General features: G+C 47.4%; 1 protein-coding gene across 3 annotated transcripts in view; it reads left to right on the top strand.

The window, feature by feature from the left end:
• The first annotated feature begins 5,387 nt into the window (after positions 1-5,387).
• UVRAG (UV radiation resistance associated) overlaps positions 5,388-23,547 on the top strand; it is a 61,693-nt gene continuing 43,533 nt past the window's right edge. The window contains exons 1-6 of one of the 3 annotated variants that reach the window (XM_051779404.1): positions 5,388-5,588; positions 17,437-17,554; positions 18,921-18,955; positions 19,778-19,939; positions 20,240-20,314; positions 21,927-22,012. In XM_051779404.1, the coding sequence (XP_051635364.1) occupies positions 5,508-5,588; positions 17,437-17,554; positions 18,921-18,955; positions 19,778-19,939; positions 20,240-20,314; positions 21,927-22,012 (557 nt within the window). In that variant the 5' untranslated portion in view covers positions 5,388-5,507. Of the gene's footprint in view, positions 5,589-9,994; positions 10,662-17,436; positions 17,555-18,920; positions 18,956-19,777; positions 19,940-20,239; positions 20,315-21,926; positions 22,013-23,547 lie in introns of those variants that run through there. The other 2 variants (XM_051779406.1, XM_051779405.1) reach the window with 2 other exon arrangements.

Here is a 23,547-nt window from a genome sequence, read left to right as displayed (position 1 = left end):
GCTCTGCCCGGACCACTTTGAACTGTTTGTGAACAACCCTGGCCAGGGGCTGGAGGAGGCCGGTTCTCGCAGAGCTTTTTTGCCAAGCGTTGTTCCCAGTTGTCGGGGTTTTCTCCCCGAGCCCAGCGGCAGAGAGGGGAGGTACCTGGAGTGAGCTCCGTTCCTGCCCTGGGACCGGGATGGGAAAAGATCCCGAGCAAGTGCTGTCCTCGTGCGGCTCCCCTCGGGAACTGCAGGATAGCTGCCCAAGGTTTCCCTTTAAAGAAAAATCCATACTGTCACAAAAATACGGGCCTTTTCCTGCCTGTTCCTGGCAGGGATTCAAGAGACCACCTTATGCAGCCGAAAGGACAGGGGGAAAGTGCTAATGCGGGGATTTCTTTGCTCTGCTTTGTGGGGTTATTTTCTCCTCTGGGCTGGGGGCACTTAGGGGTGAAGATGTTTCAACAGGTTATATATAAAAGGTTATAAGAGGAACCTGGTGGGAATTTGAACTCTGTCCATGGTCCGATCATTTACTGGTTCCTCCCAGATCCGATCCATCCTTGTTCTGGGATTCTATGACTCCTCAGCCCCAGCACAAACCAGCACACCTAGAAAGCTTTTCTTCAAGAGCAAATGATTTTTTTTTTCCCCTGCTGCCTTTAAAATCTGTTGTTATTTGCCCTATTTTCAGGGAATGATGGATGCATGGAATTAAGATACTGGCAAATTTTAGGGATTTTGCACTCGGTTTTGCTACAGGAGTCTCACCCACCAGTTACAGTGTGAGTAGGTGAACCTGTATTTTTTTTCTTGGGAAAAGACATTTCGGCATGTTTATTCCTGGGGGTGGGGGGTGGGGGTGTTGTCGATTGGTTTAGAAGTTGTTTGAATTGGCTTGTTAAACATCCAAACAAAAGCCTATTGTCCAAAAGGGCAGGAGGCGGGTCAAGGGACAGGGGGCTGTAAAAACCACCTTCAGGAGGATGTTATTACCTCATCACTGTGGCCATAAAGAAAAGCTTTCACCAGGAAGAAGTTTAACAAGTTCTATAAATGTTCGAAGAACCTCACAAAAGCTCCTCGGTTTGAAAACAGCCTGAGCTATTTCTCGATGGGTTTGTGTTTCGAGTGTGGTGAAAGAGAATCGCTACCACGAAAGGTGGGATTTTCCAGGTTCCCCAAGGAAGGCAGAATCAGGAGCAGAGGGGCAGCTCCGGGGCCTCCTCTGGACTCTCTCCAGCAGCTCCAGGTCCTTGTGCTGTTGTTCCCAGGGATGGAGGCGGCTCTGCAGGGGGGTCTCCCCTGAGGGGGTAGAGGGGCAGAATCCCCCCCTGCCCTGCTGCCCACGATCCCTGTGGGATCAGCCCAGGGCACGGGGGAGGTTTGTGGGCTGTCCGTGCTCTGTCAGGTCATGATGAGCTTTCCATCCACCAGCACTCCCAGGGCTGCTCCCAGTCCACTCTCTGCCCGGTTTGTGTTTGGGATTGCCCAGACCCAGGAGCAGGACTTTGTACTTGGCCTGGCTGGTCTTCCCCAGGTTCACACAATCCCACCTCCCCAGCCTGTCCAGGTCCCTCTGGATGCCCCATCCCGTCCAGGTCCCTCTGGATGCCCCATCCCTCCCCTCTAGACCATTAGCTTGGACAGACTGGGAGGTCATGGATGTGGGAGCACTCCCTGCACCCCTGCACTTGCTGCAGCCGCGGGAATTCCCTCTTTTATGGTAACACACCTCGGGAAACACCCCCGGGCACACAATGAAGGGCAGGCTCTGATCTCCAGAACGACGCAGACAGATAAACGCCGGCCTTTGGATGTGGTTCAGAAATTCAAATGGGAGTTTCCTCGGGGCATCAGTAAATTCCACAGGGTCCTACTAACGCCAGGTACACGGTGAGTTGGGCAGCCCTGCTCCAGCCTCCAGTGACTGCTCAGGAATCAGGGATGAAAGAAGCCACTCCCCGGCTGCAGCTTGCAAATACTCTGCTTAAAATAACCCAACAGCCCTTATTAATTAATTATTTTTAGCCCCAAAAGGTGGTATTATTTTGTTACAATTCAGGCAAGATCTGGGGTTTTTAATGGCCCTCACTGTGTTACCTGGTGAACTCTACAAGGCAGGGACTGAACCTCTCCAAACTCGTGAAAATCGGTTGTAAATCTGAAACCTCACCCCCAGAAACTCCTCATTTTATAACACCCTTGGAAATGGTTCCTTATCACGCCGAGATAGCAGAACCTAGAGATAAGTCTGAAATTTAGAAGGAGGCCAAAGCTTTAGCTGGAAATCTGCAGACACTTCTTTGGAGCTGTGTCAGCTCCACTGCTACAAAATCATATTTGAATTTTCCTCTGGGGGGAATTCTGCTTAGTCCCTGAATTATGGGTTAGAGCTCTCAGTCAAGAGCAGCAGAGGAAATGCAGTCTCCATATACAGGGCAGGTGAGCTGTGTGTTAAGTAACTTATTTGACTTTTCTAAATGTGACAATTTTAGAAGAGTTTTGAGATAATCATCTGCTCCTGTGGAAATGAATAAAATTAGGAAATCCCCACTATGGTACTGTCCTATGGACTTTAAATTCACTGTGTGAGTTAGTGACCTGGTTTGGTCTGAAATACAGCTAATTTTCTTCCTAGCAGCTGGTATGGGGCTGTGTTTTGGATTCAGGAGGAGAATAATGTTGATAACACTTTTAATAGAAGGGGAAGATGGAGGAAAGTCAGTCACAGAAACGTCACATTTCATCCAAGGATGGATTAATTTTTTAAAAAAAGAAAGGATGGGTTTCTATTTTTCTTTTGTGTGTTTTGGGCAAACAAGCAGTGGCATCTTCACACTGATTCCATAAATTTTTTTTTTAGTGATTTATCTCTGGAAAAACTGTTCTTACAGCTGTGATCTTCTCTGATTTTCTGTCTAGTTCTGAGCTAGAACCAGTTTTCCTCAGTGGAGGAAGCATAACTCAAGAGGTTCAAAGTCAGAAAGCATTCCCAAAACTTCTTGATGATCATTTCATCAATCTGAATGCATTTTTCACACCTTGGGCAAAGAAACCCCCCAGATTTCATCTTAAAAAGCAAGTTTCAATCCTCTAAGGTGAAAATGGACAGTTCAAAGGGAAGGAGCGCGTCTTGTAATGAACCAGAAACCAGGAGGTGAATCAAACTGATACAACAGGTCCAAAATTACTATGTTTGAACCTCCTGATCCCAACAACACAGCTCAGGAATCTGGATACTTGAAAACAGCACACTTTGCCATTGAAAATACTGAAACAGTAGGGGGTTTTTTTCATCATCAGTTAAAAATGGAGATGCATTGGCCCCCAGAAGATCTTCATAAAAACAGCCACTGTTTTTAATCAATTTTTCCCCACCAGAAACACCATCATCCAGAACTCACACACAACTCCAGGCTCGCGGTGCCAAAAGCTTAAGCTTGAGGTGTGGAATTTATTTGGTGTCTCCATGTAGAATCAAACCATTTGGTAGAAGAGGCCCACACAGATGTGTCACTGTGTGGTAAAACAGGGAATCACCCAGGGGAAGAGTTTAGCAGCCCTGATTCGACTCCTGGGAAACGCTCTGGAGAAAGGCAGAGCAGCTGCAAGGGAAGGAGGGAGGATGGAAGAGGATCCTGCAAAGATGGCCAGCGAGCTCCAGAGATCTTGACTTCCCCCTCCAGTTTCCACGATTCTTCCTGTTTTTAGAGCATTCACTGTTGAATATCCAAGCCCCAAACGCCAAAGGCAATGCTGTCACCACACGAGTCCCTGCGGAAGGGACATGACAAGCCCAGGAGCGCCGCAGGTGCCCGATGGCTCGGTGGGCTTCCAGGGGTGTTCTCCGTGGCGTGGGAGCTGCAGGGCAGGAGGGCTGGAGCGGAGGAGGAGCAGAGAACAGGCTCTCCAGCACCTCACGGCACACTCAGCCTTTCCAGAGCCTCCCGGCACGGCGGGAACAGGCCCTTCCAGTGCTGCAGCACGCGGGGCACGGGCGTGTGAGGGGCGGTAGGACCGGTGTTCCCGCGGCGCAGGGACGGCACTGCCATGGGGATGAGCGTCTCCAGCACAGCCACCTACGCCGGGCAGGCGCTGCAGGGCACGGGGGGCACCGGCGGGGCGCGGGGACAGCGCTGGCACACGCGGAGCCGTGCGGTACGTGGGGATGGGGATGGTGCTGCTCCGGCCGGGGTGGGGTGGGATGGAGGGAGGGAGGTGCCGGGGGCATGGCTGTGGTGGGTGTTGGTGCGCGGGGGCATCAGAGGCAGTGTGATGTGGGGTGAGTTGGCATGGAGAGGGATGGGGTGGTCTGATGGTGGGTGTTGGGTTGGTTGGTGGGGCAGGCTGGGGTGACATGAGGCAGGTGGATGTGATGTGAGGCAGGTTGGGGTGACAATGAGATAGATGGGTGTGATGTGGGGCAGGTTGGGGTGATGGGGAGATAGATGGGTGTGATGTGGGGCAGGTTGGGGTGATGGTGAGATAGACGGGTGTGATGTGGGGCAGGTTGGGGTGACAGTGAGATAGATGGGTGTGATGTGGAGCAGGTTGGGCTCATGTGGGCCAGGCTGAGGTGACAAGGAGGAGGTCGAGTCAATGTTCAGGAAGCCGGGGTGACGAGGAGGTGGGTGTGACGCGGAGGAGGTCGGGGTGATGTGGGGCAGGTGGATGTGATGTGGAGGAGGTTGATGTGCCGTGGGGCAGGCTGGGGTGCTGTGCAGGAGGTCGGGGTGATGAGGAGGAGGTGGATGTGACGTGCAGGAGGTCCCTGTGCTCTGCAGAAAGTTGATGTGACACAGAGAAGGTCCCTGTGCTGTATTGGAGGTGGATGTGACACGGAGAAGGTCCCTGTGCGAGCGGAGGTGGATGTGACAGGAGGGGGTCCCTGTGACACCGAGGAGGTCCCTGCGCTGTGCCGGAGGTGGATGTGACAGGAGGGGGTCCCTGTGACACCGAGGAGGTCCCTGCGCTGTGCCGGAGGTGGATGTGACAGGAGGGGGTCCCTGTGACACCGATAAGGTCCCTGTCCGAGCGGACGTCGGTGCCCACTCCAGCCCCGTCCCCTCCACAGCCGCTGCCGTTGCCATGGCGACCGCGCCCCCCCGCTCGCCCGCCCAAGTATTTCCGCCCCTCACGTGATGACAACAGCTCCCGCACACGTGACGGAGGGCGCGCTGTCAATCAATAAGCTCCCCTCCGATCACCGTCCGCTCCTCGGGCCTCTGTCCCGCCTTCCGGAAGCGGGCGCTCCAATCGGCGCCGGCGCCGTTCCAGCGGTTTGACAGGCCCAGCGGAGTGGGGCACTGATTGACGTGGCGCTCAGCCAGTAGTAGCTCGGAGATGCGACCGGGGTCCCGCCCCCGTAGCGCGGGGGCCAATGGCGTGGCGGGCGGTGGCGCTGGCCCCGCCCCCCGGCACTGCGGTAATATGGCTCCAGAGCGGCGGCCGGGCCGGCGCCGCCGCCGCCATTAACCCCTGGCAGCCCGGCGGCCCCGGCTCCGCGGGGACCCGCCGTGACCATGAGCTCGGCTGCCGGCCCCGCCGCCCTGCCGCCCGGCTCTGCCGCCCGCGCCCTGCACGTGGAGCTGCCCTCGCAGCAGGTACGGCCGGGCCCGCGGGCGGCCCGCGGGGCTGCCAGGGAGGGGGGTACTCTGGGGTGAATAGGGGTGCTCCCGGAGTTGTTGGGTGTCCTGGAATACACAGGGGGTGCTCCCGGAGGTCTGGGGTGATTAGGGGTGCCCCCGGAGGTGTGGGGTGTTCTGGAGCAAACAGGGGTGTCCTGGGGTGAATAGGGGTGGTCCCTGAGATGCTGAGTGTCCCGGGGTAAATAGGGGTGTCCTGGGGTGCGCAGGGGTGCTCCCTGAGATTCCCGGGGTGAATAGGGGTGCTTCCTGAAGTGTCCTGGGGTGCACAGGGATGCTCCCTGAATTTTGGGGCGCCCTGGGGTGAATAGGGGTGCTCCCTGAGTTGTGGGGTGCCCGGGGTGCTCCTCTCCCCCCTCTCCCAGCGGGCTGGGCAGCGAGCCCGGGGAACACACGCCGTATGTTCTGCAGAGTGGTGAAGTGTCCCCTCCCCATCACATCCTTCCTTCTCCCAGCTCTGTTTTTCCTGTTTGCTGGTAGCTGGCTTTTGGCTCCCTGGGCAGCTGTCCCAAGTGTTAGTTTGGGAGAGCACTGGGAGCAAGGGTAAGCCAGGAAGCCTAGGCCCGGCCTGGGGCTTTAGCAATCCCTGTCAAGTCCAGGCTGTGCCCTTTCCCCTCTGGCAGGCAGTGACTTATTGCACAGGAGCTGGAGCAGGAGTGCTGGAGGGGGGAGATAATTAACCAAGTCTTGCTTTTCTTTAGAAACACTGAGATGTGAGTCTGCACTCAGTGTTTGGGTTCACTGACTCGGTGCAGTCACTGTTATTAGGAGGTAGAGACATGATCTGAGTTACTTGAGCTACGTGTTACCAGGTGGGAATATGAAGAGTTCCTCGAGAGAAATCAATAGCTGTTAACTGGAAGTGGAGCTGTAACTGCTCCTGGGATGAACATGTATTACCAGATATCCCCCCCAGGGGCAAAGGGAGGGCGTGGAGGTGGCTCTTGGCTGCCTGACCCTGATTTGAGAGCAAGTGCTTCTTCTAAAATGCGGGCCTGTTCTGTGGTAATGAACGTAAACATGAGCACTGCTCTGCATGAACTTTACAGGGAACAGTGGATCCTCCAGGAGATCCAGTGTGGCCTTCTCCCTGCTGAAGTTTTGGTGTTATTCTTTCCCAGGCTTGTGCAAGGACCAAGTGAATGCTGCAGGGAGAAGCCCGAGCTATTAGTCACTGGACTTCATTTGTGAAAGTGAGACCAAAACAGAGGCTTTTTCTCCTAGGAGCAGAAACTGTTTTAGGAGTTTGTAGGAGCAGAACCTGAGTCATCAATTATGGGATGTTCCAGTTGAGTAAATATTTGGTTGGAGCCATCTAGGGTGCTTGTGTGTTGATTGTAGCGAGTGTGAGGCTGTGACAGGCCGAGGGATTGTTGTGCTGTGTGCTCTGCAAACACAGGGACCATGTGCTGAGGGACCTGTGCTGTGTCTGTGCCTGTAACCAAACCCAGAGGCTCCAAAACTGCTGCTAACACACTGATAGCAGATCACCCTCTCCCACTGCCGTGTCTGAGCTCAGTACTCTGTTACTGAACTGCAGGGTACCTCGGAGGCTCAGCAGACTGGGGCTATTTTACTGCAGAATCGTGAGAAAGAATGGCAAAGTCATTCCCAGTTTGTTGTACCGCATCTGGAATGCCAGAATCTGGCTGGTCTGAGCTCTGTGGTGCTGTGTGAGGCAACGTAATGGTTTGCTACCTGGCAGCACAGAAATCAGCTCTGGGATTTGTTTCAGTAGCAGTTTCTCTGGAACACCCAGTGCTGCGTTTTTTCACTCCAAGGATGAGAGCAGGATGGTCTGAGTCACGGCTGTAAATCTCTCTAAAGCCCAGATTCTCAACGCGAGGTGAGCGCGTTTAATGACTGAAGTGACACTTGAAGGGCCGAAGGACTGAGGGTGTTGGTCTAGGTTTAATTAGTCCAGTGACTCCCACATTGATTAGAGAACAAAACTCCTGCTAGTGACACTTTTGCAGGAGTGAAAAGTCACGTCCAAAACCTTTTGCCACTTCTGTCAAACTGACTGAGCTCTTCTTTAAGTTGTTTGTTGGTGGCAGGACAAGCAGGCTGAAAAATGCCTTTTGCTGTTGTATTCTGCATTTCAAGAGGGAGAAATAGAGGATATGGCTCTAAAGAAGTGCATCTGGTTAAGCATAAAATTCCCATCTGAATCCATCAGTAATTGTGCCAGGATGTTGTTTCCTTTTGCTGGAAGAGTGATCCTGACAGAACCGAAGATGGGAAAGAATTACACTCCAGAAGCAGAGATTCCTTAGGAATATCTCTTCCCAGTTGCTCGATGCAGGAAAACCAGGAGTGTCGTGATAACTTAGGGATTTCTGGATTCAATCCCATCATTATAAGCAGTTCAGAGCAGTGGGGGGTGGGAGAGCCAAACCTCTCCTGCTCTTCCATCCTCCATGGAAGGGCTTGGACAGAAGAATGCAGGCTGAGTACTGGGAGCCAGTCATGCTGCAGTCAAATGATCTGGTGAGTGTTGCTGTGCTGATTGCTGGCCAGGACAGATTCACATGTGGTTATCTGGAGACAGGAAAGCCCCGAGCTGTGGACTCCTGGGGATGCCTGGGAAGGTGCATGTGAGGGAGGGAGACAGACCTGGTGAAGGTGCTGAGGAGGGAAGGGGTAAATGTGCCATTGTGCACAGCTGGGAACGGGGCCAGACCAGGTGACCCCGTTATTTCCTGTACCATCAGCTCACAGACCCTAACCAAAGACTGGGATTGCCCTTTTTGGGTTTAAACTCTTGTTCCATGGTCCTTCCCATAAAGGAATGGGAAGCTGATAACAAGATCTGATAACAAGACCACAGAAGTGAAGTTTCTGTCCGTTCTCTGAAATCGTTCCACTGAACTACACTGAAAGAAATGGTACACAGTAAACATTTCACAGGTTGGAGCTTTTGGGATGTTATTATTTACAGGAGCTTAATGTACACAGTTCAGAAACTCGCATTGCTGCCCTGTATAACCCAGGACGCAGATGAGTGGAAGTCAGGAGTGAAGTGAACTTTAAAGTGTTTCTTTTGGAAGTACTCCTGGCAAGAACTTCCTCGGGGAAAAAGAAACAGTTCATCTGGATGGCAGGTACTTCTGGATGGCATTAATAAATAAACCTAGTCTTTTCAGCAGCTGGAAGTGACAGTCCAGGGTAATCAGTCCCTTGGGTGCATGTTTGGATACTTCAGGTGATCCAAGTGAGTAGAGGTAAAGCAACATGAGCAGAGTATGTGTGAATTAGGGCATGGCTATAATTTCATGGTTTCTTTTTTTGAAGATGCATACCACTCACACACAGCATTTTGGGGAACATGGCACAAAGGGGGGATTCAAAGTGTGCTGGCAAATGTGTTTGAGGGGTCTGCTATATGGGAGAAGTGAAAAAACTGCTGTAGGGACCCAGGGCTGCACATGGATGAGACTTTCAACTACAACTGTGTGCAAGTCTCTGTTTTTAAAACAGTTTTACATCACCTCTTGTTATATACTCCCCTGAGTAATATGAAAACAAAGTCTGACTCTTAAATATTTTACTTCCCCTTTCCTACTAAATAGCGAGGGGGGGGGAATCAGAAGAGTGGATGGAAAGTGTTGTATTTGAATATTGCTTTCACTTCTCTGTGACACACTGTCTCTAAACACTGAGTGGGAGGGGAGTGCTGCTCCAGTGAAGCACCACAGCGTGAGTGATCTTTCCTGGTTGTATCCATGCCCAACTGTATCCTTGTTCTGTGTTAGTTAGAGACAAATTAGGAGGAAATAGTTGTTGGAGTTCTGTAAAATTCCAGTGGTAGCCCAAAAGGTTGGCTGTTCCCCCGGGGCTGGGTTTTTGCTCTCTGCAGTGTACTACCAGTTTTCCCTAAGGGATGCAGGTGTGTTTTGCAGACTGAATGATCTCTGGTAAGTTAGAGACTGTTCTGCCCAAAAGCTGTACTAAATCAGCCTTGGTGCTTCATTTGGGAGATTTGTGGGGCGTTAGGGAATGCTCTTAACTGAGTGAAGAAAAGGTCTTGCAAGCTAAAGACTAAAGTCTCATTTATGGAGAGAGACTCACTGGTTTGCCCTTGGTTTGTCATCCAGCAACATGATAAACATTAATATGCTTCAGGTTATTAATCAGCATGTGCTGTTTGCTTCTGCAACCTGGTGCTTCTTTAAGGTCACAAGTGCCTTTGCTCTGATTCTGTTGATGCTCTTGGTTCCCTAAGACCCTGGTTGCTTTTTGTGTCCTTCCTTCTGAGCATCATCTTGGTTTCCATTGCTTAACTGGTATTCCCAGGTCATTCCCACAGCTAATATGGACTAATGCTCCCTTGTCCAAGGTGGTGTTAAGAGGCTTAAGGGACTCTCTGAAGTGCTGCAGTGTCACTAATGAGGTGGGACTTGCACCCCCATGTTCCTTCTGCCCCATGGCTCAGTTCCCACGCTGGGCCAGAGCAGCAGTTGGAGTTTTGGTCTTTGATCTTGTGAATAAATACTTACTTAGACAAACTCTGAGAAGAAGTCAATAAGGAAAGATGGTCTTTCTGCTGGAAAGACTGTGTATTTCCCTGCTATTTGGATCTCTCATAAACCCCCACCAAGAGCAACTTTGTCTGGCAGTGGACAGTGCTTGTAAGACTTTCTTCACCCCAGTCTGTCAGGTGTGCTGACAGTGCCCTTTGGTGTTTGCCAGCTCTCTGGATCTGTCCCCCTTGATGTTGTAGTGCCCATAACCAAACACACCTGTTGGAACAATGGACAGCAAGAACTTCGTTTGCCCAAGTCCCTGCATGGGCTCGTGGGTTTGCTTTTGGCTCTTTCCTGCTACCATTACATCTGTGTTAATTCTGTGTTGTGGTTCTTGTTTTGTCACTCTTAACCAGCTGTCCTGTCTGTATCCTGACTGAATGCTGTGTCTTCTGTACCTGCCCCTGCCTTATGTGTTAAATGACAGGCTTTTTCAGTCTTTCTGCAGAGATGAGCACGAATTTTAGATGTGGAAATAAGGATGAGGATGCAGAAAACCAGTGAGGTGTGTGAACACAGTGATCTTACACTGAATATCAGTTTTGCTCTTGGTTGTCTCATTGGTTTTGAGCTCTGCAAAAAGTGGTGCAGTTTTTCTGCATGTGATGATGTGCAGTTGTGTTCCTGGGGTGCATCTTTGAACTGGTGTTGGCCTCAGATCTGGTCCAGAGCAGGCACAGCTCTTTAAAGCTGTTGCCAGAAAGCAGCTATATTTTAAAAAAGGGAAGTGAGTTCCTGGATGGCTGTTGAATCCCTTCACTTGTCATGAGGAGATTGAGGTCTGAAGGAGGTGCAATTACAAGGAGAACCACAAATGATTCATTGAACTAATGATGGCTGTGTAGCTTTGAGGGCTCTGCTGTCTTCAAGTGCTGGAAGGACATTAAAGTAGAATTCCAAAAAAATTCCTTATGGTGTGTCCCACAGAGTTGTGTATCAAATACTTCAGCTTGGCTTCTGAAGTAGATCTGAAATGACATGTGATTCTCTTGACTCTGAACTGTGGAAAACTGTTAAATTACAAACCTTATAAATCTTCCTGGCAAGTGTTTAAGTTGGAGTACAAGCATTTTCTTGTCCTTCCTGTGGTTTTAAGCACCAACACATCTGAGAAGCTGAAGTAGTTAGTGAAAAGCTGAGGAAGTGGGAAGGCATTATAACCAGGTGTGGAGCAGTGCTGTGATAGTAAATAATGCTCACGTTGGCTAAATGCAGATCACACTTTGATAACTTTTTTTTTATTTTAGAGCTAGAGCTTTTCTGCTTTTTAAGAAAAGAAAAAAACCCACCTCCACCTGCCTGCTGTGAGCTCCAAAGCACACAGAGCCCTGTGTTCCATGGGACTTAATTCTGACAAATATTCAGACACCAAATAGCTGACATTGCAGGCTCAGGGCTGGGAGGTCCAACACCACTGGATTTGCTGTGGTAACGTGTGTGTTGCTAACTAATCTTTGCCTCCTGCTTTAATGCTAAAATAGTTGGAAGGATTTTCCTTGGGTTCTTCCAGAGTTACTGCGGGTCATAAAGCAAGGGAGCAAGCTGGGAAAGCCAGGTGAAAACACCATGTACTGCCTTATACAGAGGTCAGGGCTGATCCTGATTTGAAAGGAATTCATGGAATATTCTCCCCTGACAGAATCAGGAGGAGGGCAGCAGTCTGAGAACAGAGGTGAGGGCTCTGTCTTGGTGTGTGTATAAAACCTCTCTGGTGGGTAGGGTGCCCCACTGAGGGCTGAGGAATTGGTGCTGGAATTGCAGCCAGTGTTGAAAGTCCCGTGTGATACATCTCCTGGAGAAACAGTGACTGCTTTTCAGCTCAGCAGGCCTCTGGGAGAGCCCCGAGTGCTGATTTGCTTTTGGCAAATTTGGGCTTTTTCAGTAATTTATGTACATTTCAACTTTGCTGTACAAGAAGTTTTCCCAGCCTCCTTACGCTGGTTTTACCATTGCATTTACACTGCAGACCAAAGTGAATTTCTGGGTTTTTATTCTTTTCCCCACCTCGCTCCTTTTGGAATTAGAAATGTTCTCTTGACCCTGTATGATGCTTTTGCACTTTACATGGGTTGTGTGGAAAGTCATGAGGAATGGTGCCTTGCTGAAGTTCAGATGATGCTTTGACACCTTTGCAAGTTGATTGGACGTGTCCAAGTGCCTGCTGGGAGCAAGAATTCCTGGCCAGCTTTGCTGAAGGGGCCAGAGCTGGAGAGGGCAGAGCAGGAGAGTGAGAGGAGGCACATGTGGGACAAAGAGAAGACAAACCTCCCCTTCTGCCAGCAGTGAGCCATTAGATCATCTCAGCTGCTGCTGGCATGATGGGCTCCACGTGATAAGAAGGGGCTTTGCTGTTGCCCTGTTAATGCCCTGAGCTTCACAAGTGATCCTTGGAGCCAGAGCTGGTGAGTATGAGAGACAGAGAAATGCTGCTTACCCGGGTTCTCATCCAGCCTGGATATACTAACAGTATTATTTTTTTCCCAGGGTCATCAGATTCTTGTAAGAGAATAATAAAGTGCTTGAGATGGAAGAGGAGTCAGAACTCTCTGTGCCTTTTTTTTTTTTTTTTTTGCTACCCATTATGTGACCCTGAACAAATAATTATGAAATTCCATGGATACTTGAGGTAGTTCTGTTCTCCTTGTGGTTCCATGAACAGGCCAGACCTTATGTTAACAACTGTGCACTTCTCTCTCTTGTTAATTTATTGCCTCTTCTTACCTGCCCCCATCTCTACAGTAGTTTTTTTTAATGATGCTAGATTATTAGACAAAAAAACCAGTGACTAGCTTTGTCACTGCAGTTTCTCAGGCCTGGAGGGAAGCAAAGGGTAGTGTGTGGAGCAGTTTAAGCCCTGAAGTGTCCCATGCAGTGTTAGTTTGCCTGCCCTGTCCTGCTCTCGTGGTGGGCACATCCTTGTAGCTGCGGGGAGCTGAGCTGGAGGAACCTGCCCAGATGTTGGACCGAGTTCTGGTTTGAGCAGCTTCACTTTGGTTCAGTTCTCTGCCCCTCACCATGAGACTGCACAAAACACATTGTGTGGCATGAGAACAAGTGTTTGGATGCTGAAGGTGGTGAAAGGTTGGTATCTTAGTGGTGAGGGAACTAAAGCACCAAGGGACCAGACAGTTTCAGTCCTTTAAACCTCTGGAGACTTGGTAGACTGGAGAGTTCTGGGATCATCTGATGAACAGGCAAAGTATGAACAAGGTTGATGATGAAAATCCTTCCTTCTGTAGCAGTCTGATTTGTTTATGGCCTGTGGTAAATCTGGAGGGGTTCCCAGAAAGTCCTTGAATGGGAACACTGGATACATTACACAACTGCAAACAGTTCTTCCAAGTGATGAAAACTGAGTGCTTTTCTTGAGTGAGAAAGGAGACCCCTGGTTTTTGAGAGGAGCTGGGCATTGCTGAGCAGGGGTGGTCTGGCTGCTCTGTGGAATCCCAGGAAGCTGCTTTGGTGGCTCTGCAGGCACGAGGGATGGAACCTGCTGGTAGGTTCTGCTCTTCACATCTCTCCTAAAGCTTTCCTGCTCAGCTTTTCTGTGTATCTTTGGGATAGCTGGCTGCTTGGAACCTGTGATATCTTTACCTCCAGCAGTGTTTTTAAATACAAGCTGCTACTCAGGACTTCTTCTGAGGGAAAATTAGTGGCTCTCTTCTCCTGGTTTGCAGTAACTTATCTTCAGGGTAGAAGGGAACACTAATTTATTTCCTGGGGGTCAGTGCAGAGTTGCTACAGAGCAGTTGCTTTTACTCAAATGCAACTTAGACTGGCAATTAAAGCAAATGATAACAAGGCCTGCTATGTAATTTCACTGCTCCATTAACTTTCTTGGGAATTGCAAGGGACTGGGACAAGTGTAATCAGAGTAACTCGTGTCACAACCCCCCCAGAAGGAGCTGTTGAACCTGCTCTACTGCTCTGCTGAGCACTGATCCAGATCTGCCAGTTCAGGCTGCATGTGCTGAATTCAGAGCTGCTGGAAAAGTTAAATACCCTTTTTAATGGTACAGCTCTGCTTTGTCAGAGCTTACCTACATCAGTGCTCTCCTGAAAAATAACTTTTTTTTGAGCAGGATATCTCATTTAGATGCCTGGTGTAGTGTCTGAGATCTTCAGTCCTGTGTTGCTGTTAGACTGTCAACTGTTTGAGGACACAGCAGTGAAAATTATCTCTGCTCATCTGCACATTTTGCTTATTTTCTCTATGAAAGCAGATCCTGCACTATCAGCTTGCAAACACACTGGCCTTTTTGAAGTTACGTGACTCATGAGGCTGCCAAAGCACTTGGAGTGCTTTTTAGCACTTGTATTTTGGTTTTTAAGCTGGGCTTTTTGAAATGGATGTTTGGTGCCTAGCATCTCCTCTGGGGGGGGGGGGGACCTTCCTCGGGATGGAGATTTCTTGATGCTTTTAAGAAAGGGAGAGCAAAAGAGCTGCAGCTTACCTGCAATGAGAAGTGGCAACTCTTTAGCACTTCACCTAAAGAGGGAAATGAAAGAACTCTGGATTATTTGCAGCTACTTTATTCCTTATTTGCAGCACTGGGGATTGGCAGCATTTGGCTCATGCCAGTGATAGCTGAGCTGCAACACAGTGGGGTTTTTGTTTGGTGTGTTCCAGCAAATCCAGCAAAAAATGATATGAGACACATAGCAGGTTACACTTGATAGAGGTTTACAAACTCCCTCAAAATTATATTTCCTGCTTGTCCAGCTGCAAGGCCTTTGAGGAATTCTAGAGCCTATTTGAGTTGTCTTCGTAGCTGCTGGTCTCCTGGCTAAAGCTCATTAGCTGTGGTCAGGAGAGGTTAATTAACTGCTGCCTCTGGAGAGTTCTGAGGAGGTCTGGATAATGCAATATTATATCAGTGACAATGTGGTGGGCAAACTGGGAGGTTTATTTTCGGGATCCAAGTCCCTCTGTCATCATGAGCTCACACTGAAGCACGTGAATGATTTAATTGTCCATGTAATTGGAATTTTGTTCCCCACCAGCCAGGCTGAAGGGACAAGAGGGAAGAGGAGAGCACTGGCTAATCTGGGGATTCAGAAAGACATCACCTGGTGCACGTTGAGTCCTGAGCTGTGTTATGGTCTCACAGCCCCACATTTAGTGGTCCTATTCCAGCTGGTTTGGGAGAAGTGAGACTTTAGGATAAGCTCCAGGCTTTGAAGGGTGCAAAGAAGTCCCAAACCATGGAGATAAGGACGCCAGAGTTGCAGGTGTAGGTTAGGACAGCTCTGTTCAACCCTCGCTGTGGACGGTGAGTGATGAGGAACCTGTTTGGCCTTGCCTGAGGGCTGAGCAGTGTAACACACACTTAAAGCAGGCCCACAATGAGTGTGCAATCCCCAAGAGACCTGGGGAAAGTTGCCTTCTTTTTTAGGTGCAATGGGGGCTCTTCTTTACTATTGATCGGATTTAAAACCAATCCTATCAATAATGGTGGGGGTTTGATTGGTTTGTGTGCTCCTGAAGTTAATTAAAGGAGAGACAGCACATACAACTCTTGAATCATTTTTACAGGGACTGCAGTGCATGTTCAAAGCCTTTTCTTAAGGAGCGTTTCGGTTGCTCATAAAAACAACCGGAGAAAATGCCCAGTTCAGATGAAAAAAATAATGTTCAAGGTCCATGTGGCTTCTTTTAAGAGAGGCTTAATCTTTCTGTTGACATTCTTGATACCAGTCTCTAAGAAAATAAGACCATGTAGTCCCACAGTTAAGCAGCTTAGAAGGTTTTTTGTTGGTTGGTTTTTTTTGTTTTTAGTTTTGTAATTCCTCTGTATACTAGAGGTACCTGGGCATCGTATCTCAGGCTCTGTTTTTAGTATAACTCACAAATAGGCTTTGCAGGAATGAATCCATCCATGATTTTTAGTCTGTTGTGGGAACAGAAATTTAATATTCCTCATATTTTCAGGAAGGAAATGAATTAATGGTATTAAGTGACATAAAGTGTCACACTGTGATTCCGAAACAGATTATGGCCTTTCAGCTCTTGTTAAAAGCCTTTTAAGGACAAGCTGCAAGCAGGAAAGTTGTCTTTTGGTTTCAGAAGCATTTAAAATCTGCTTTTGGTCGATCCACTTTTAAGGTGGATTCAGATTTACAAATGAATAAGCTTTTGGGGAAAAAAAAAGAGTGTGGTGTAAGATGCACTAAACCAGGTGTTTGAGGCTTGTAGGTGGTTTGTGGTGATGCAGAAAGGATGAGGAGTCAGCATCCCTGTGGCAGGTGGGTGAGAGATTGGCTGGGAAAATGTGACACTGAAGGATTTGGGGAGAGCTTCCTGTGTCTGAGGGGGGCAGCTTGCTGAGTGCTGCATTCATGGGAGATGGTCACATTAGGAACCACAGCTGGGCAGTGATTGAAGAGTGACAGTCCTACAGGATGGCTTTGTTAACTGTAGTTAAATTTAACAGGTTAATAATGTAAAATGCTTGTCCAGGGTTAAGGGTGTGGTGTGCTTTGAAGCTGAGGATTTTAGCCACAGCTATTACAGCTGCTTGGCACTTAGAGGGAGAGAGAGATTGATTCAATCTGATTATTTTCATTCAAGGCTCACTATTGTAGCAAAGTAACTTAATGTTGGAGTTGGACGAAATCACTTAAACTAAAGATTTTAGTGATGGATTTTAGTGTATTCAGTCCAAGAGAAAAGGACTCTCATCCAAGCAAATGGTAGCTGACAGACACCTCCGAGTTCCCTGTGCCCTTCGTTTTCCCTGAAAATCTTGGTACGTCCTTGTGATGCACTTCACTCTCAGGTTGTTAGAGCAGTTTCCAGGATCACTGTGAAATAAGGAGGCTTTGTCCAGCCAGTTCCTTACAGCTCTGCATGAGGAGGTGCTTTATGTTGGAGCTCTTTGTCCAGTAATTCTTGTTGAAAATAGCCGAGGCTGGGAAATGTTTCCAGCGGGGTGACGGGGAACATCTGGGTGATGTGCTGCTGTGCTTGGAGCTGAGAGTGTCACAGCTTTGACCCTGCCTGAATAGTTGGTTTAGACATGTGGAATAAGAATGATGTAAAGGACATGAGTGGGAATAGCTTGTCTTGAGTATCAGCGTTGCTTAATCCCAGCTCGTAGGTGCTCGTTGTTTGGCTGCATCCTTGCCGTTCACACTCACCAGGAGCCTTTGGTGAGCTTTCTTGTGACAACAGTGCTCTGGGAGCCCTTAAAATGTTTTGATACAAAGCAGTGAAGGGGTTCAATTTCAATCTAAGGAAGTTCTTGGACTATTTAGGGTTTTTTTCCCCTTGTTTTCAGCGCCGGCTGCGTCACCTGCGGAACATCGCTGCCCGCAACATCATCAACAGGAACGGGTACCGCCTCCTGGACACCTACTTCACCCTGCACCTCTGTGACAGCACCAAGATATACAAAGGTAACCAGGCTTCCCTCAACCTCCCTACCAGTTTGTCTTTGAGTTCTTATGACAGGAATTCTCTCGCTTTTTTCCCCACTTTGCCAACCCGCTGCCGTTATTTCCATCACCTTTGTAGCTCTGCAGAAGAGCCCTTCGGTCCCCTCAGCTTCCCCAAAGCTCTCAGTGTGAGCAGCCAGGCCAGCAGAACAGATGACAGGTTTGGCAGAGCCTCTGAAACCAGCCCGGTTTGTCATTGCTCTCCCCCCACTGATAATTTAAGAAGTTGGGAACTTCCAAGGCCACAGAAAAGTTAAAGGGTTTGGAGCCGTGGTTGCCTGTTGGGAGGGCGTTCCACTCATGCACAGCAGTTATGTTACAGAGCAGACACCAGCATTTATCCAAGTTTTCCAGGACTAGCATAGTCAGCCAGTGACATGGAGCAACCTGTTGTGCTCTGGGTCACTGTGTGTGTGTGTCACACCTCGTGTCTCTTCATGCTTTGCTTCCCACTGCAGTGTGTGGTTCTTCATTGTTGGTAGAAATGCATTTTTATGCTCCTTTTGATATGATCAACAGTAGTTGGAGGTGAATTCTGGTTTTCTCCTAGTTTTTTTTTTTCCAGCTGGCACAGTTGAACCTTGTTTGTTTCCCAGAGTTGCTGTTTTAGCAGGATAAGAACACACAACTTGAGCTTGTTCCTTGGACTTGTGGTGGTTGGTTGAACCTGTGACTAATGACTGTTTGTAGGGGCTGTTCTGCACTCCATGAAATCTTTATCCTTGGCCTCCAGTGGGATGGATGTTGTACAAAATCTATATTCCAACCTCTAGAGCTGTCTGCCTAAAGACTTCAAGCTCTCACTTTGGCTGGGAAAGCCAAGGTCCGTGTGTCAGCAGTTGCTTATTCCCATTTAAATCCAGGGTTGTGGGCACCTGTGTCAGATAACTTGGCAGTTCCCTCTCCAAGCTTCTGGAATTCTCTCTTCGGGAAAGCTCTGCAATTATTTTATCTGAGCTGAGCTGTCCCAGGAGGATGTTGTGTGACAAACCAGTCACTTGGCAAATGTCATCCAAATATTGTTAAGTACTGGGGCATGTTCCTTCCCCAGAAACCGAAGCAGATCTTCAGAATTATCATGGGGATGAAGATGAAATGCTAAATTTAAATAATGACTTGTAATAAATTACTCCTCCATACTTGATTTAGTCAAAAGCATGACTGCATTTCAAAGTCTTTCTCCTGAATCTGTTACTAATAAACTAGACCCACTAGCATTTGTCTTTCCTGAGTGTTACTTTTTTAACTTTTTCTATTTCATGTACTAAGATTTGTATCAGTGTTTAAGCTAATCTAAAGGTATTTTTTTTTATTCCTCTTTCTTTAGAATTTTATAAGAGTGAGGTGATCAAGAATTCTCTGGTAAGTTATTTTAATGCGGAAAAACTTCCTTTTAAAAATTATTTATTTAGTGCCAACATATTGATTTCTCTGCTGAATATCATAACTCTTTCATGTGTCTTTCCACTCTTCAGTTCTGGGAGCATTATGTTCTCCCCCTTTTCATGAGGTTGGAATAGGGAGTTACTGAGTAGTAGAAATGCTGATTTCTTTGAGCATCTGTGTGTTGTGTAGGAGAACAGTAAGAAACGTATACCTGGATATATATAAACATGTGTATTCATTGAAGAGCTAATAGCTGTAAGAAACTAAACTTTGTAAACATCTTAAGTTTGATAAATTTTCAAGTTTAGATCAACGAAGGGACCAGAACTGAACACTTTATTACAACTGAGAAGAAAGTGAACAAATACATCAACAAGTTCTGTAAACTTAATTACTGGGGGATAGATCAGCATTTAACTTTTGCAATGTAAGCTGTACCCTGGTTTTCAGAAGCTGAATTGTAAATAGGAAAGGAATGTTACTTCCACTTTGAAATGTCCTGATTTGGCTGAACTGAATTAATAAATTCTGCAGTAAAATCTTCAGTGTTTCGTAGTGGAAGGAAGCAGAGCCCACTCTCTGTTTCTGATGTAGCTTTTAACCCAGGCATTCTCTCCAGAGAAGGAAGCAGCAGAGCTTGTTGGCCTCAGCTCTGTGTGAACCTTGAAATGGCTGCTGTTCCTCATTCTTTAGATTTTTTTAAAAATCTTTGATGTGGACTTTGCTACTTTCTGAATTATCAACTTTGGGGCTACTTTGAGCTTGTTTAAATGTATTTATCCGTCTTTGACTACTCAGAATCCAACCTGGAGGAGTCTGGACTTTGGGTTGATGCCTGATCGTCTGGATACCTCTGTGTCTTGTTTCGTTGTGAGGATCTGGGGTGGCAAGAAGGAGCATTTCCAGCTTTTGATTGAATGGAAGGTCAACCTCGATGGCCTGAAGTACTTGGGCCAGCAGGTAATGGGAAAACAGGTTTTTCCTCAACTTTTTACTTAAGGAGTCAAAGCATCTGGATGAATTCATGTATAGAATGCTAAGAAAGGAAATGACTGTGTTTGAAGGATGTGTTTTAAAGTTTGATTGCAGATATTCGTGTCAGTTTTACCTCAGAGCTTACCAGGCTTGAATTCATTTTTCCCCAAGGTTTTGTGTGCCTGCAGAATTGCAGGTGATGAAAAGCTGCAATTTGTGTTTGTTTGCTGTGGAAAGCTGTAGTGAGCTGGCTGTGAACTGATTTGTTTCCTTCCCTTCTTACAGATCCATGCCAGAAACCCAAACGAGATTATTTTTGGTCTCCACGATGGTTATTACGGAGCTTCATTTGAACAGAAGGTGAGGGTGTCTTGTGTTTGTTCTGGCTTGCTGGTACTGGTGGCAAGCTGAAATTCAGCTTGTAAGCTTGATTTTTCACACTTGGATGCTCAGAACATTAAAATGCTTCGTTTTGAGAAAAAATACTTCTCTGACGTGACAGATAAGAAGTATCATCTTGCCTCGGTTGCAGGGCCGTCTGAGATGTCTTGAAAAGACTTAGTGTAGCATTTTAAGTCCAAAAAAAATCTCTGGTTACTGAAAATAAGCTTTGACTGTGTTCCTTGAGGCAGACATATTGCAAATGATGTAGCTGTTAAGGCTCCTTTATGTGGCAAATATAAAACCACAATCAATTTTGGTTATTGGTCCGAACCCTGGAGTCTGTAGCTCCTTAATGGGAAGCTGTTTATTCGCTCTGTTTCAACTGTTTCACCCCAAGTTGTTTTCCCAGAGGACTCACTATAGTATTTGTGCCTGTCCAACCAATATTGTCACTGATTATTACCTCACTGATGATAAAAAAGTTTAAATTTGCCTGTTGTAAGCAGTGCATCTGACAGAGGTTTTCTTAATCTCAGATTGCTGGAGGCAGTACTGTGGTACAGATAGTTTGTATAAGGAGTCCCTGGCTGGAGGGGAAGTGCCTCCTTGGCACACAGCCTATGCCTATTATTTTTTTTAATTATTTTTTTAATCAGCTAGATCCTGGCACACTTAATTATTACGAGTCATTATTTAGGTGTGACCATGTTTTTGGTGGTGGGGAGTGTCTGCTGTGTGGCCTGTGGTTAACACAGTTGTGAGGAGATGTTAACAGGTAACTGCATTTCAACACCACCTGTGTGGAAGCTGCCTGTTGAGGGAGGAAGGAATCTGCAGACAGGGATTGTGGGGCTGGAGTCCCCTTCCATCCCTGTTGGAAGGCTGGCTGATCACAGGGACAGCTGAGGCTGCCTAAGCATTCAAATAAAGACCTCTTTTCCTGGAATCCATAAGCTTTCTGACAGTGCTGCCAGGTGGTTTGATCTGCTTAGAATTCACTTCATCATCTGAAGGAACCATTCTGAGTTCGTGGAATTCTCTAGGAATGTGCGGGCCCGTGCCTGACATGGAAAAGCTCCACAGCTGCCCCTTGCAGCAGGAGGAATTGCTGCTGGGCTGTTCTGATTCTGATCCCTGCTGTGCAGAATTGATGCTTTGGGCTCTTAAGAATGACACTGATTTTGTAGCTTCCAGAAACTTGTTCACATCACCCCAAACTAAGATGGCTTTGACCTTTCCAACGTGTCGCTCAGGCATGTTCCTGACTGGGCTCTCCTGTCTGGAGCTGAAGGGGTGGCAGCTCTGTAAACTGCATCCTTCAGTGTTCCTGGGCAGAAGATTTGGACAGCTGTGGATTAAAAAGTGCAGGAAAAAAACACACTCTGTGTCTAGAACACAGATAAAGTGATAGGTCTTGTACACCTTTATAGGCAAGTGGTGTTATTGCCACCTCGAGTTGTTTCATAAAATTATGAAGACATTTAAAGTACATTAAATGCCAGGTCATTTGTTCAACCAAAAGTGCATGCTTTTGGTCAAGGTGGAAAATTTTTTGATTCTTAAATGTCTGTTGTTTCCTTGCCTTAAGGATCACTCAGGTACCCTGAAGAACAGTCTCCTCCAGGTGGATCAGAACTGTGTCCGTAACTCTTACGATGTCTTCTCTTTGCTTAGGTAAGGCTTTTGGTAACACCCTGTGTAGCTACTGTAACTTCTTGAATTTGGGTGTGGAAGGAGCCTTTCTGAATATAAAAAACCCCCCTGTTCTGGTGTGGAATGTGCAAAGGAGATCCTGAGGTCAGGCCAGTTTCCTGGTGGTGTCAAGGAGATGGGCCTTGGTGTTTGCACGTTCCGTGGTGGTTACTGGGCTTCTACCACAGGGATGTTTGAGAGCTCTGAGCAGGGGCTGGCTGTGGAGCTGGACAGGCCTTGTGGGTGTCAAAATCATGGAGCTTCTCTGTTAGAAAGCTTCTGTGGAAAGCCCCTTCTCTGTCCTCCTCAACAGCATTAAAATTGATTTAAATAAATGAGAACAGACCCAGTTATTCCAGCACATGTGTGGCATAAAAAAGCCTACAGTGTTTTTTTTTTACTTTTGGGTGGTTACTTAGATGTCTCTGGTTGTAAAAAACCATGAAATGCTAATAAAAACATAAGCAAGATGTCCTTTTTCAGATCTGCTTTAATTATAATAGCTTAAGAATGTTATTTATGGAGAAGTATAATGGAGGTCCACCACTGTCAGTAGGTTGAGGAATCTGTATGTAAAAGGCATTTTATAAGGCAGGTTCTGCAGGAACAGCACTAGATGTGCTGTGAAGGAAACCCTTGAAAGAGAAACGTTTAACATGCTTTCAAAAGTCCTTGGAAAAATGCAGTTGACTTTTTTTTAACCCAAGTTGAATCCATTCCATAGTGCTGACAGTAGGTGTCAGTGTTGCCTGTCTGAAGAAAGGGGTAGGAGAAGTTAACTCGAGGTTGCTTATTCAGAAGTCCTTATTTTCTAAGCTCTCTTAAAGTGTGAATGTGCTGTTCCTTGATTCTGTAAAGCATATTTAAACTGAGACTGTCTGTTCCTGTGCCTTTAGTGGGAAACAACCCGGGGGGTGTCAGGAAGTTCTGCTTTCGTTCTGGCACAGTCCATTAGCAGAGGACTCTTGTGCCACCAAACATAAAGTCTTTGTTAAATAGAAAGAAGCAAACATGTGCAGCTCACCCTGATTGCTTTATTCACGTGTTTTTCACATTTCTTGTGCACTTCCATGGAGTATGAACATACTCCATTAAAAACAGGTTCTGGCCCAACCCTTTGCTCAAACTTCACAGTGAGAGTTTGTGTGGCTGATCTCTGTATCAAAACTGCTTTGGGGGGGAAGAAGTGATGGCACTGTTTTCCTCAGAAGCTAAAACTTGTGAATAGGCCTTAATGGAGAGCACGTGCTCAACTCGAATTGTGTTGGTTTAAAAAAATTAATCAGCAATGACAGTGTGTGTGAGCAGTAGAACTTCTTTTGTCTGTTGGGTCAAAGTAGCGCCTGTGTGCTCAGGTGCTGCCTTACAGGGATTTACAAGTTAATTAAACAGGAGGAAAAGTTTAGGTGCAAAGCTCAGCTTTACACCAGGAAGTTCTGGGCACCTTTGCAGCCCAGGAACCTTCCTGTTCCAGGGCAGGGACAAGATGCTCAGGTGGACATGAGGTTGCTAATAAG

Source organism: Manacus candei, unplaced genomic scaffold (assembly GCF_025592945.1).
Source record: "Manacus candei isolate 608988 ecotype Guabito, Panama unplaced genomic scaffold, ASM2559294v1 h1tg000014l, whole genome shotgun sequence".
Taxonomy (NCBI): Eukaryota; Metazoa; Chordata; class Aves; order Passeriformes; family Pipridae; genus Manacus; species Manacus candei.
The sequence above is the reverse complement of the archived record's forward strand: the minus strand, read 5'-3'. Positions and strand labels throughout refer to the sequence as shown.